This window comes from Moschus berezovskii, chromosome 13 (genome assembly GCF_049115385.1).
Source record: "Moschus berezovskii isolate FMDL1 chromosome 13, NW_MosBer_1.0, whole genome shotgun sequence".
NCBI classification, from domain to species: Eukaryota; Metazoa; Chordata; class Mammalia; order Artiodactyla; family Moschidae; genus Moschus; species Moschus berezovskii.
Window position 1 is genome coordinate 62,215,460 of NC_142472.1, and position 15,581 is coordinate 62,231,040.

Here is a 15,581-nt window from a genome sequence, read left to right on the forward strand (position 1 = left end):
CCACCAGGCTCTTCTGTCCATGGAATTTCTCAGGCAAGAATACTGGAGTGGGTTGCCATTTCCTTCTCCAAATGATTCCAAGGAAGGCACAAATACACAAACTCCAGAAGAATTTATCAACTCGACAAGAAAATCTTAAAGATTATTGTGTGGCAAAACAAGACAAATCCAACCACATTAAAAATTAAAAGACAAATAAATTGGGGCAAAATACAGCAATAATTTATATTACAGACAAAAGACTAATTTCCAAAATATATAAAGTGCTCCTACAAATTATTAAAAAAAGTACTCAACAACTGATTTGGAAAGAGGTGAAGGTTATAAACACAAATTCACAAAAATAGGAAGTGGAAATACCTCTTAAATCACTGATGAGATTCCTACTGCAATCATACTTTTACCAAGAGCAATTAAATAAAATCTATTAATTTTTTTACCATATTATACACACGCATTCTATATAGACAGCAATTTGAAAACTGTCATCCCAATTACAAATATACACATAATTTGACGCAGCAATTTTACAGCTAGGGATTCTTCCCATAATAAACTTGCATATGTGTAAAATGACATCTGTATGAGGTTGAACGCTTCAGTACTGTTTGAAGAAGCAAACCTGTATGTCCATCCAAAGGGACTGGCTATGGAGCTGTGAAAGAATAAGAAGGATTCTGATGCACACAGATGGCTCAATCTCCCAGCAGTGTTGTGAAATGCAAACAACAGGAATGATGCATAGTGTGCATTTAAAAACTAAAGGATACAACACACATCTTCTAGGTGGAAATGCAGAAATGGGTAACAGTAACTTCTGAGAGTGACTGCGTGACTGAGAAACGAGGAGCTAGGTTCACTGCATACCTTCTTATACTATTTGAACTTTGAACCATTAATCAGAATAAATTTTAAAAAAGTGTTCATTGTAAAAAACACTTGTAAGCATATACATTTACATGCATATGGAAAAAAAGTAGTTATAAAAACTTATGCATAATCTTGCTACCTAAAAGCAGCCACTGCTAACATTTTGTATTTTTTCCTTGTGGCTTTTTTGGTTTTGCTCTCCTCTCTCAAGTACTATTTACCCCAGTCTGGGCGAGAAAACCAAAAAAACTGGCTTAAGAAATCACTCCCTGCATGCTAGTCCCAGTTGATTCTGTTTATAGTAGTTAAACTACTAAACAGTTCAGTTCAGTTCAGTCGCTCAGTCGTGTCTGACTTTTTGCAACCCCATGAACCGCAGCACACCAGGCCTCCCTATCCATCACCAACTCCCGGAGTTCACCCAAACCCATGTCCATTGAGTCGGTGATGCCATCCAGCCATCTCATCCTCTGTCGTTCCCTTCACCTCCTGTCCTCAATCTTGCCTAGCATCAGGGTCTTTTCAAATGAGTCAGCTCTTTACATCAGGTGGCCAAACTACTAAACAAGTGATCATCATATACTTTGCTCAAAAAATTATTTTATAAAATCAAATATATTTTATTCCGGTAGGATACTACAGGTTAGGAAACTGAAAAGCTGGGAGAAAAGCTTTACATTAAAAAAAAAAAAAAGATAAAATACTTGGAACTGTAGATCCCTATTTCATTCATTTGTCATATAAAGCTCTACTTGAATTATACACATTTAGTTCACAACCTTAAAAGAAAAATCATCTTCAGAGAAGGGATTGCAGGAAACTTTTTAAAGTTCACCAGGTAAGAATAATTAGCCTAGAATATGTGACCTGATTACTCTAAGAGGATACACAAGAAAGAAGTACACTGACCCTTGAACAACACAGGGCTGACCCGGGCCTGTGGAGGGAGGCGGGGTGTAGGTACTCCTACACCCCTTTTGTTGTTCAAGGGTCAGCTGGAGCAGCAGACTTCCTATTGTTGCAATTAAAAATAAAACCAGCCAAGAAGAAAGAGAACAGTGGAAGCCACTGAAGGACATGTTGGCGATCCTGTCACACCAATGCTATAAAAGACCTTTAAGTTAACTTCTGCCATCCAGTGAGTCAGCTGTGTATTCATTAGAGAACTCGACTACTTTGAAATTCATGTCCCTGCTTCATTATTTTCAGAACTATTCTAGTCAGTTTTCATTAGGGTTTAAGGAGATACATGTGAGGCATGCTTATGGGCTTTGTGGCTCAAATGGATTGAAAAGGGAACACCAATCACATTAAGGATAGAACAAGAGCCTGTATCCTGAGAAACTGAAACTGAACATGCTGATGTGTAATAAATTCAGAGCCATATTTCCATTTCTTAACAAAGCAAAAGAAATACAGAAACAGCGGTAACACCTCTCAAGAGGTACAGAGGCCCCAGTATAAGGATGGGAGTCAAGGTTCAGTGGCAGTATCGATTAGGGAACGGGGTCATGTCCTAACTGGATCATCACCAGCTTTGGTAGAAGACGGCCAGGATGATAAGAAAAAGAAATCTGCTATTCAAAAACTGAAATAACTGTTGACAGGCCAAAGTCAGGAAGACATGGAAAACAGATAAAGTCCTATGCAGCTTTCTTGGGTCACCCAGGTTCCTCGCTGTTGTGAGATTTTTGTCATTCCGGTACAAGGGTGCACGGCTCTGAGGAATGGATCCACACCCAGCTTGAAGCCCTGACAAAGGGGAGCCCTAGTAACCTGCTAAATCCTGGATACAGTGTGTCAGTGAATGCTGTCATAGGCACTAACTCATCCTCAAAGTCTGAATCTTTCTAGATCAGGAGTATTTGGTAAAAAGCTCAGAATATGGTAAAGTTACCTTCTTTCTCTAAATGGCTTTTTTTTTTTTTAATCTCTGATAGCAGAAAATTTATTGACTTCTGCTTATGTTAATGAAATCAGGGCATGTATCAGAAATATATTTTAATGATTCAAACTTGTAATTTCAGCATTTATCAGCTATCATAAAACATCACTGCATGGAGAAACTCTGAGTGATTTGAGTTGCACCTTGCAAGTCTAAAGTTAAACTTCATTGAGAAATCAAATTCATTTGTAAAATATGTTGAATTTTCAGAAAACATTACAAATATCAATGATTTTTCAGTGATAACAAATATTTTCATAGGTAATATAAAAATAAATTGGTGATATGCTGTGTCAGAACTAAGATATCTTTTCAAAATTTTATTTCATAATCAAACTGGGATTTCACATATTTTCTTCATATTTAATCCTATTAGGCATTAAATATTTATGAAAAGTTTTCAAAAGCTAATTTACTACATTTAAGACAATGGTATTTTGTGGAAAGCTGCTAATGGCCAGAATTGTGAATTGCAGACTTTGTTACAGTAAACGAATAAATTTATCAATTAGAAGCAGAAAGTACATATTATGTGACAAAGATTCTGTAGCTAGATTCTGTTTTACATGTCATTAAATTTAAATGATAAAATATTTGTATTAAAAAAAAAACAGAAATGAAGTAGATTTTAAAAGAGTTAACAGAACCTTGACTAGCTTGGGCCAGTCTAGAATAACATAACTAGAGAAAAATCTAAGCAAAATTCATCTTCAGTTCAGTTTAGTCTTTCAGTAATGCCCGACTCTTTGCGACCCCATGAACCACAGCACGCCAGACCTCCCTGTCCATTACCAGCTCCTGGGGTTTACTCAAACTCTTGTCCATTGAGTCGGTGATGCCATCCAGCCATCTCATCCTCCGTCTTCCCCTTCTCCTCCTGTCCTCAATCTTTCCCAGCATCAGGGTCTTTTCAAATGAATAAGCTCTTTACATCAGGTGGCCAAAGTATTGGAGCTTCAGCTTCAGCATCTGTCCTTCCAATGAATAATCAGGACTGATTTCCTTTAGAATGCGCTGGTTGGATCTCCTTTTTTTTTTTTTTTAGCTGGTGTTTCTTTTTTTTTTTTTAACATTTATTTTATTGGAGGCAAATTACCTTACATTAATATATTGGTTGGTTTTGCCATACATTGACATGAATCTGCCCCGGGTGTACATGTGTTCTCTTTCTTGAACCCCCCCTCCCACCTCCCTCTTCCCCATATCCTCCCTCCATGTCATGCCCGTGCACCAGCCCCAAGCATCCTGTATCATGCGTCGATCCTGGACTGGTCACTTACGATAATATACATGCTACAATGCCGTTCTCCCCGATCATCCCACCCTCACCCTCTCCCACCGAGTCCCAAAGGCTGTTCTATATGTCTATGTCTCTTTTGCAGTCTCGTATACAGGGTTCAGGTTTCCATCTTTCTAAATTCCATATATATGCGTCAGTATACTGTATTGATGTTTTTTTTTCTGGCTTACTTCACTCTGTATAATTGGCTCCAATTTCATCCACCTCATTAAAACTGATTCAAATGCATTCTTTTTGATGGCTGAAAAATACTCCATTGTGTATATGTACTAAAGCTTTCTTATCCATTCATCTGCAGATGGACATCTAGGTTGGTTCCATGTCCTGGCTATTATAAACAGTGCTGCAATGAACATTGGAGTATACGTGTCTCTTTCAATTCTGGTTTCCTCGGTGTGTATGCCCAGGAGTGCTATTGCTGGATCATATATGGCAGTTCTATTTCCAGTTTTTTGAGGAATCTCCACACTGTTCTCCATAGTGGCTGTACTAGTTTGCATTCCCACCAACAGTGTAAGAGGGTTCCCTTTTCTCCACACCCTCTCCAGCATTTATTGCTTGTAGACGTTTGGATAGCAGCCATTCTGACTGGTGTGAAATGGTATCTCATTGTGGTTTTGATTTGCATTTCTCTGATTATGAGGGATGTTGAGCATTTTTTCATGTGTTTGTTAGCCATCTTTATGTCTTCTTTGGAGAAATGTCTGTTTAGTTCTTTGGCCCATTTTTTGATTGGGTCACTTAGTTTCCTGGAATTGAGCTGCAGGAGCTGCTTGTATATTTTGGAGATTAATCCTTTATCAGTTGCTTCATTTGCTATTATTTTCTCCCATTCTGAAGGCTGTCTTTTCACCTTGCTTAGAGTTTCTTTCGCTGTGCAGAAACTTTTGATTGTAATTAGGTCCCATTTGTTTATTTTTGCTTTTATTTCCAATATTCTGGGAGGTGGGTCTTGGAGGATCCTGCTGTGATTTATGTCAGAGAGTGTTTTGCCTACATTCTCCTCTAGGAGTTTTATAGTTTCTGGTCTTACATTTAGCTCTCTAACCCATTTTGAGTTTATTTTGGTGTATGGTGTTAGGAAGTGTTCTAATTTCATTCTTTTACAAGTGGCTGACCAGTTTTCCCAGCACCACTTGTTAAAGAGACTGTCTTTTCTCCATTTTATATTCTTGCCTCCTTTGTCGAAGATAAGGTGTCCATAGGTGCGTGGGTTTATCTCTGGGCTTTCTATTTTGTTCCATTGATCTATATTTCTGTCTTTATGCCAGTACCATACTGTCTTGATGACTGTGGCTTTGTAGTAGAGCCTGAAGTCTGGCAGGTTAATTCCTCCAGTTCCATTTTTCTTCTTCAAGATTGCTTTGGCTATTAGAGGTTTTTTGTATTTCCATACAAATTATGAGATTATTTGTTCTAGTTCTGTGAAAAATATCGTTGGTAGCTTGATAGGGATTGCATTGAATGTATAAATTACTTTGGGTAGTATACTCATTTTCACAATATTTATTCTTCCAATCCATGAACACGGTGTATTTCTCCATCTATTAGTGTCCTCTTTGATTACTTTCACTAGTGTTTTATAGTTTTCTATGTACAAGTCTTATAGGTAGATATATTCCTAAGTATTTAATTCTTTTCGTTGCAACAGTGAATGGAATAGTTTCCTTAATTTCTCTATTTTCTCATTATTAGTGTATAGGAATGCAAGGGATTTCTGTGTGTTGATTTTATATCCTGCAACTTTACTGTATTCATTGATTAGCTCTAGTAGTTTTCTGGTAGAGTCTTTAGGGTTTTCTGTGTAGAGGATCATGTCATCAGCGAACAGTGAAAGTTTTACTTCTTCTTTTCCAATTTGTATTCCTTTTATGTCTTTTTCTGCTCTGATTGCTGTAGCCAAAACTTCCAGAACTATGTTGAAGAGTAGTGGTGAGAGTGGGCACCCTTGTCTTGTTCCTGACTTTAGGGGAAATGCTTTCAGTTTTTCACCATTGAGGATAATGTTTGCTATGGGTTTGTCGTATATAGCTTTTATTATGTTGAGATATGTCCCTTCTATTCCCACTTTCTGGAGAGTTTTTATCATAAATGGATGTTGCATTTTGTCAAAGGCTTTCTCTGCATCTATTGAGATAATCATATGATTTTTATTTTTCAGTTTGTTAATGTGGTGTATTACGTTGATTGATTTGCGGATATTGAAGAATCCTTGCATTCCTGGGATAAAGCCCACTTGGTCATGATGTATGACCTTCTTAATGTGTTGTTGGATTAAATGGCTTTTAAAGGCTAGAAATGGCACCAGGATTTTCTTTCTTTCCTCAACCTTTACTTTTTTTATTTTCTTTTAAAACAAATGTTGATTCTGCCTTTTTTCATAATTGCCAAATGCTGGAAAAGTGTCCAAATGTCCTCCAACAGTTGAATGGATAAACAAGCTGTGGTATACCCACACAATGGAATACCACTTGGCAGTTAAAAGGCACAAATCACTGATATACACAGCACCTGGGATGAATTTCAGATGCATTATACTGAGTGAAAGTCAACCTCCACTTTTTGAAGTTGTGGCACAAATAGACACGTAATCTTTTTCGAGTGGTTGTTGAGTGTATTTTGTTTTTGTTTCATAAAAATAAGATTCTGTGATCCAGTTTCATTTCATATCTCCACCTAGAAGTGTCAGTCTGTGCTTTTACATAAAAGAGTTAGCTGAATATGCATGATAAATATTAAAACTCTGGTGGGAGTAAAGCAATTTAAAATCGAGAGAGATGGACAGAATATTAAATAAGTAATTGTGAAGTGAACCTCAGAAAATCAGTGAATGTTAGTACTTTTGTAGGACTGCATATAGGAATTTCATACCAAAAAAAAAAAAATTTCCCAACTGTTTAACTTAAAAACACCATTTTGTCTATGGCATTGTGCTTTGTACCATTTATTAAATAAAAGATTTTTAAATAAATTAAAAAAAAAAAACAAAACACCATTTTGATTTTACTTTAGGCCCCCTCTGTTCTTTATCAAATATCATTTAAACTATACTCTATACTCACTGGCCAAGGCTGTAGATCATTCAGTCCTTTTTCTAATTTCTCAATATCTGGAAACTTTGTGGCTCCATCAGCATCTGCCATAAGGATCTTTTTTCCTCGAGAACTGAATACACCCTATATGTCAAAATTTCAATTAAAAGAAAGTTGCTTAAAATCAAAGCTAAATTTGGTGACATAGCAATTTGTTCTGCTTTACTTAAAATATCCAAGAAAGAAATATTAGGTATGACATGGCAGAAGGAGATGAGAAAATAGACTTGGATAAAGATATGCTACATCAGTAAGAATAAAAATGTAAAATACCTACTATAAATATTATATCTGTATTATGCAAGTACAATGGCACTTAACAGGGACCAGGGGCTCCTGAGAAGAGTATATGGAGAAGATATTTATGGAGAGATTGAACAAATATAATACAGACAGCTTTGCTGTGAAATACATCATAACATGACAGAGCTTTGGTATTTTTTACTATGGGATCTAAAATATTTAAAATTAATTGTTCAATAAAGAAAGGTAGAATGCCACTAAAATTTAGAGAGTGTGGATATATTCAAATATTACTTTAGGCATCTGACACTTAGCAAACTTATGCCACTCAATTTTGAATTGATCAATCTTTGGACAGAATATGGCCCTACCAATGCATACTTCACACAGAAACTATGCATCAACTCTTAATTTCACGGTGCATTTCAGTGGACACACTGTTTCTTAAGTGTAAATATATTGTCACTTAACAATGTGCCTATAGATAAGACACACATACAAATCCAGGGGGCTTCTTCAGTAGCTCAGCTGGTAAAGAACTGCCTGCAATGCAGGAGATCCCAGTTTGATCCCTGGGTTGGGAAGATCCCCTGGAGGAGGGCATGGCAACCCACTCCAGTATTCTTGCCTGGAGAATGCTATGGACAGAGAAGCCTGGTGGGCTACAGTCCATGAGGTGACAAAGAGTTGGAACATGACTGAGTGACTAAGCACAGCACAGCACAAACAAATCTAGACAGAAATCTGATCATCTGTTCTACACGATGAAGCCACTTATTAGTAAATGTGATGTCTTTTTATCATACTCATTAGAATATGGGTGAAAAAGCAGAAATAAAAAGTTGTATTTAACATCTGAACATCATATATTAAGTTTTTGAAAAGAGAAACATTACAAGGTACAAAATCTGTAGCTATACGTTTGAGATTAAAATAATAATAAAGGAGTAACTCAGTGATACACAATAGGGGGTTTCCTGAATGTGGGCAACCCTTTTGATTCTACCACTGAGGGCCTCCACCTCACTGCTAGATCAAGATGAATACTTCTTTCCGAATCACCCAGCACATCACAGCTATGGCATGATATTTTCTTTTTATTATGATCGCATCATATATACATATATGTAAGAAGTTATTATTAAAAGCAATTTACCAGCATTATTTGAAGGCTATTCAAAATACCCTCATATTTCAAATAAAAATGCGGAAATTAGGTTATTACCATCCTAATTGCTCCGCCCTTTCCACGGTTCTTCACCAGCGTTATCACTCGCACTTTGTCACTTCCGTATTTCTGGCAGTATTTAAAAGCTACCTGTCAAATTAAAGTCAGAATTAAAACGAATTTGAATTCCAAGACAGTAACAGCAACTGGGTTTCTGATTTTGGTGTAAACACTTGCTATTCTAGTTGCTGCCTCTTTGTGACCAGGCGACACCCACAGCAGGCTCTGGTGGCCTAGAGAAGCTGCTGAATCCCTGGGGCTGAGATCCGAGCCTGACTGCTGAGGTCACAGCTCCCTTTCCCTCAGAGGAGACACCAGAACAGGCAGTGGCTGTCTCTTTTTTCTTGACTCCTCTGCTGAAGCTACAGAGCTTCTAGAGAAAATAAAACTAAAAGCCACGTGCTCCCTGACTCTTACACATTTGTGACTGGGTTCTCAGAACCGCTTGAAGACCTGTTTATTGTCAGCAGCCAACCTTACTCCCCAGAGAAGCTGTCTGTATCCTACAGCACTGTCCCCAAATCTCCTCGAATTCCTCACTCTCAGCAGAGAACCCCACCAGACTCGTCCTCCTCTGAGTCTTCAACCTCTGTCTCTCTGCTGGCTCCTCAGCAGACTTACCTTTGAAGTCTGGTCTTTGCTGCCATCGTCAACTACTATCACCTCATAAGTGAAGGTGGGATCTTGTTTCTGCGAAAAGCAAAAATAAAATACCACCATTCGGCACGGCCAACATCAAGAATTCTAATCAAGTTGTAAGGAAGCTAAAAAAACAACTAGTGTTTTTTTACTGTTTATGTGTATAAATATGAATATAAATTTAAGTGTACAAAGCACACTTACAGAATGTAACTGTACAAAGTGCATAATGTGTAAAAAGGCCACGGCAACAGGCTGAGCACAGAGGCCAGGGCCGTGACAGCCCGAGAATGGCCGGCACAGCCTCTCTTTGCGGATCCAGCCTGAGGGCCACAGCTTGGTGACCCGTTCTCGTATTAATTAGACGTCAGAGAAAGCATGATACCTGTCTGTCCTCCAGATAACCCAGAGCTTCATCCATCATTACAGGCACTTAAAGAAAAAAAAAAAAATATATATATATATATATACACACACACATATACATATATAAATTGCTTTTGAAAATCACTTTGTCCCAGCACACAGTTTATGTATCAAAGAAGCCTGACTAAGTAAGCCCTCCTGCGCTGTCCCCCTAGAGGCTATTTCTATCTGGAACGTCTATCTTCTGCTCCCCTCTCGCTCATCACTTCTCTTCAACACTTCAGCCTCGGACCGGATGCTGCTTTCTCGTCTAATCCACACTCATCCTTTCTTGTCTAATCCACAACCACCAACTGTGCCCGCTGTCTACAGCCTACAAGTATCAAGGCTCTGGCCAGGTCCAGACTTTCAATTTCCTTTTCTTCCCAAACTACCCCTTAGGAGAAGAATCAGGGAAGCTTACACCGTTTTTCTTCATTGTATGAAGGCACGACCACAGAAAGCTGTTTGGTAGGTGAGTCCTGAATGCTGGGTAAGGCTTCCCTCTGGCCCCTGGCATTTAAGAAGAACTTCTCTTCTTCATGTCGATGAAGGTGTGGCATCTCTGTAGCAGTTATAAATGCAACAAACGAAATCTAAAAGCAGATATGTTAATAAGAGATTATATTGTGGTGACCTTTTAAAACATGTGTTACGTTAGAATAGGGGCTTCCCTGGTGGCTTGGATGGTAAAGAATCTGCCTGCAGTACACGAGACCTGAGTTTGATCCTTGCGTCAGGAAGATCCCCTGGAGGAGGGAATGGCAACCCACTCCAGTATTCTTGCCTGGAGAATTCCATGGACAGAGGAGCCTGGCGGGTTAAGTCCATGGGGTCACAAAGAGTCGGACATGACTGAATGACTAACAGTTACACGTGAATACATCATTTACATGGTGCTTCCCCCATGAGGTGAAATATTTACTGTTTTTAGTCCATTAACAATGGTCTGGAGGTGACTTCAAAACTCCGACCATTCAGCTCTTCTTGTAAACTGATTACTATTGTCCTTCTGTCCCTTCCGATCCCTCGCTCAGTCATGTCCGACTCTTTGCGACCCCGTGGACTGTAGCCTACCAGGCTTCTCCGTCCATGGGATTCTCCAGGCAAGAATACCAGAGTGGGTTACCGTTTCCTTCTCCAGGGGAATCTTCCCGACCCAGGGATCGAACCCGGGTCTCCCGCATTGGAGGCAGACGCTTTAACCTCTGAGCCAATGTCCCAGGAGGCTCTCTGTGTCCTGTCATGCCCCAGGCTTCTGTCATCTCAGATCTAAGAAGGAACAGTTACTATGGAAGTGCCACCTACCCCGAGATGCCCGGAACCCCCAATACCTTGCCCCACTCCCCCCAGAGCCTATGTGACAAAGGACACATTTCAGGGAGAGCCTGGGGGCAAGGGCAGACCTCTCACTCACGACCAGGCTGATCCAGGGTTGCAAGGAAAGCATTTGCCGGCCACAGAATAAGGACAAAAAAGCTGAAGAATATATACTCATCCCAGATTTCAGTTCGGAACACAGAATTTTGGAGTCGAGTATCAAATTTGGAGCCTATGTAGGCATTATGAATTGCTAACATCATATAGCCCTCTTCCAGATTCACTAGGGAACTGGCTTTGGAAATAACCATTCTTGTAGCACTGTTTCTACTGATATACTTTCTGCTTTCAAAACAATCAACCTACCAACTTTCAGAATGCAATTCATTTGTAATTCAATGACCATTTATAACATCCTACTGGAAACAGACTGAAATTGAACGTGCTTCTGATTATCATGAGTATGAAGGCAGTGTGCTGCCTAGTGGTTAAAGAGTTCCTGCTCTGTACTCCAAGCGACTGGAAAAGGTCAGTCTTCATTCCAATCCCAAAGAAAGGCAATGCCAAAGAATGCTCAAACTACCGCACAATTGCACTCATCTCACACGCTAGTAAAGTCATGCTCAAAATTCTCCAAGCCAGGCTTCAGCAATATGTGAACCGTGAACTCCCAGATGTTCAAGCAGGTTTTAGAAAAGGCAGAGGAACCAGAGATCAAATTGCCAACATCCGCTGGATCATGGAGAAAGCAAGAGAGTTCCAGAAGAGCATCTATTTCTGCTTCATTGACTATGCCAAAGCCTTTGACTGTGTGGATCACAATAAACTGTGGAACATTCTGAAAGAGATGGGAATCCCAGACCACCTGACCTGCCTCTTGAGAAACCTGTATGCAGGTCAGGAAGCAACAGTCAGAACTGGACATGGAACAACAGACTGGTTCCAAATAGGAAAAGGAGTGCGTCAAGGCTGTATATTGTCACCTTGCTTATTTAACTTATATGCAGAGTACATCATGAGGAACGCTGGGCTGGAAGAAGCACAAGCTGGAATCAAGATTACTGGGAGAAATATCAATCACCTCAGATATGCAGATGACACTACCCTTATGGCAGAAAGTGAAGAGGAACTCAAAAGCCTCTTGATGAAAGTGAAAGAGGAGAGTGAAAAGGTTGGCTTGAAGCTCAACATTCAGAAAACAAAGATCATGGCATCTGGTCCCATCACTTCATGGGAAATAGATGGAAAAACAGTGGAAACAGTGTCAGACTTTACTTTTGGGGGCTCCAAATCACTGCAGATGCTGATTGCAGCCATGAAATTAAAAGACGCTTACTCCTTGGAAGGAAAGTTATGACCAACCTTGATAATATATTAAAAAGCAGAGACATTATTTTGCCAACAAAGGTCCGTCTAGTCAAGGCTATGGTTTTTCCCGTGGTCATGTATGGATGTGAGAGTTGGACTGTGAAGAAAGCTGATCACCGAAGAATTGATGCTTTTGAACTGTGGTGCTGGAGAAGACTCTTGAGAGCCCCTTGGACTGCAAGGAGATCCAACCAGTCCATTCTAAGGGAGATCGATCCTGGGTGTTCATTGGAGGGACTGATGCTGAAGCTGAAACTGCAATACTTTGGCCACCTCATGCGACGAGTTGACTCACTGGAAAACACTCTGATGCTGGGAAAGGTTGGGGGCGGGAAGAGAAGGAGACGACAGAGAATGAGATGGCTGGATGGCATCACCGACTCTGTGGACATGAGTTTGAGTGAGCTCCGGGAGCTGATGATGGACAGGGAGGCCTGGTGTGCTGTGATTCATGGGGTCGCGGAGAGTCGGACACAACTGAGCGACTGAACTGAACTGAACTCCAAGCGACCAGATTGTGGTTACTAAATTCAATTTCCTACTAAAAGTAACCAGTATTCCTAAGAGGAATAGCTGATTCAAGTGGAGTAGCAGTCAGGCTAGGAAGATACAAACATAATGACAAAGTAGCCAACTTGACAGGGAAGAATTGAAGCTTCAAAAAGAATAACTAGTGCAGTCTATCAAAACACAGGAAAAACTTTATATCATGGGTTCGTAATGATACTGAAAATAAAAAATTAACTAATCACCTTTGTAAGAAGCCAAGGAATCATCTCATTATTTTGAAAAGTTGCCTTTTATCTTTACCTTTTAAAATATGAAAGGTATTTCAGGGTAACTAAATAGCTGAGGATGAATCTTTTTCATTATAAAATTCTAGGTAACACGCGAAGGAACGATAGAATATTCCACTCTGCAATCCCCAGTGAAACGTGGATTCAGGCAGTGATCATCAGTGGCTGCTAAAACCATTAGGTTAATGCCAAACTGGAGAAGGCAATGGCAACCCACTCCAGTACTCTTGCCTGGAAAATCCCACGGATGGAGGAGCCTGGTGGGCTGCAGTCCATGGGGTCCCTAAGAGTCAGACACGACTGAGAGACTTCACTTTCACTTTTCACTTTCCACTTTCATGCACTGGAGAAGGAAATGGCAACCCACTCCAGTATTCTTGCCTGGAGAATCCCAGGGACGGGGGAGCCTGGTGGGCTGCCATCTATGGGGTCGCAGAGAGTCAGACACGACTGAAGCGACTTAGCAGCAGCAGCAGCAATGACAAACTTGATCGGTGAGTCAAGCTTGTAACTCCAGAAGCTGTGAAACCCACTAGACACCAAAGAAAATCAGACATCACATGCTTCCTGATACTACACAAAAGGAGTAATCAGCACGATTCACACACTTCTCTTGATTGAAACTCAAATATGCATTTCATCAAATTGCAGCTGTAACCAGCAGTTCACAGGAAATTCAGGGGACAGAGCAAAATGTTAAAAGTCACCGAAGGGATGCAGTTAGTAAAATCCGGATTGTGAGAAATTCAACAGAACAAATGACTGTTTATGAAAGACAAGAAAAAAATAAATAAAAAGAGGAGAAATTGTTTAAGAGACTTGAGACAAACTGATCTAGAGCTAAGTGTGTGTGGATACTGAATGAAACAAACCAGTTATACTAATACAAAGGCATTTGAACCAACAGTGTATTTTAAATCACTTAACAACGTTAAACTTAAAACTGCGATAACCTTATTATGATTATGTTTTTGGAAGGGGGTCCTAACTTCAGAGAAAAATGCTTAACATTTACAGATAAAATGTTATGTCTTGGATTTGCTTCAAAATTAATTCAGAAAAGAAGTGGGTGCGGAGATTATATATGAAACAAGACCGATGTGTTCTGTAATGATTTCCTTATCTGGCATCTAAAAAAGAAAAGTTCCACTAGTTGGGTGACATTTGCCTCCACGAGTCCATCTTTCCAACATCAGCTTCCTCCCCGTCAAGGGAAACTAATGATAACATTTCTGTCAGTTGTTGTTTTAAAGATCAAAAGAAATAATCCCGGTTGAAAGCTGAATACGATATCCAACATATTGGAAGTATTCAATAAATGAAAGCTCTTATAACCACTTTGAGCTACTAGGATCAAAAACTTCTAGTACAACCTCATGAGGTGCACATTTAACAGGGTCAACACAAGACGGATTCAACCTAGGATTCTGTCAAACTCTGCCCCACCAAAAACCTGAAAGAAACAAACAAACCTCCATATAGTGCTAAGGGAAAAATAGACCTCTTCTCTCACGCAGACACAAACACTAAACACGTCAGGCTACATTGCTTGTTCTCTATCTAAACTACCTCTAAGCTGTAAATTCTGAGAAGATGGCCCAGTGGCGTCCCTAGCAATGCTACCTAGGCTGCTAACCTCAACGTCAAGGAAGCAGAAATCTCTCCCTTTACTAACTAGATGGCCGGCCCATCCCAAACTATATGGGAGAAAGTTCACTTGGCAAATTTTCTACTACTTACTGATCAGGAAGTGTTACAATGTTTCTGTGTTTCCACAGTTCAGTACAGTTCAGTCGCTCAGTCGTGTCCGATTCTTTGCGACCCCATGAATAACAGCATGCCAGGCCTCCCTGTCCATCACCAACTCCCGGAGTTCACTCAAACCCATGTCCACAGAGTCGGTGATGCCATCCAGCCATCTCATTCTCTGTCGTCCCCTTCTCCTCCCGCCTCCAACCTTTCCCAGCATCAGAGTGTTTTCCAGTGAGTCAACTCGTCGCATGAGGTGGCCAAAGTATTGCAGTTTCAGCTTTAGCATCAGTCCTTCCAATGAACACCCCACAGTAGTGGCAAAGAAAATCTGAGTTTGAATATCACTGTACTGTTTTGTGCAGATGCGGTAAACTTAGGGTGCTGAATTCTAGGACATAACGACCCCCAACCATACGGTAACACCAGGCCTTGACCAGTTTGGTCTTCTGATCCGCTGATTTATCTACTCTGCTAATAGCTGGCTTTGGTCAGTGCTGTCACCACTTTCCATTTGCTTTAACTATACCAAGAAAGAGTGTCTAGAAAGGACACACTTTCTGGGGGTGCTCAGGACCTCCCCGGGTAGGGCCAGAACTGCAGACCCGGGAAGGAATCTTGGAGA

The 15,581-nt window shown here is 40.1% G+C and overlaps 1 protein-coding gene across 2 annotated transcripts in view; it reads right to left on the bottom strand.

Annotated features, from left to right (window-relative positions):
* Positions 1 to 15,581, bottom strand: part of ALG5 (ALG5 dolichyl-phosphate beta-glucosyltransferase) — a 32,975-nt gene that overhangs the window by 15,715 nt on the left and 1,679 nt on the right. For both annotated transcript variants that reach the window (XM_055426235.2, XM_055426234.1), the window contains exons 2-6: positions 10,147 to 10,318; positions 9,703 to 9,749; positions 9,300 to 9,368; positions 8,676 to 8,768; positions 7,178 to 7,291 (exon numbers count right to left, since the gene is read on the bottom strand). In XM_055426235.2, the coding sequence (XP_055282210.1) occupies positions 7,178 to 7,291; positions 8,676 to 8,768; positions 9,300 to 9,368; positions 9,703 to 9,749; positions 10,147 to 10,318 (495 nt within the window). The remainder of the gene's footprint in view (positions 1 to 7,177; positions 7,292 to 8,675; positions 8,769 to 9,299; positions 9,369 to 9,702; positions 9,750 to 10,146; positions 10,319 to 15,581) is intronic.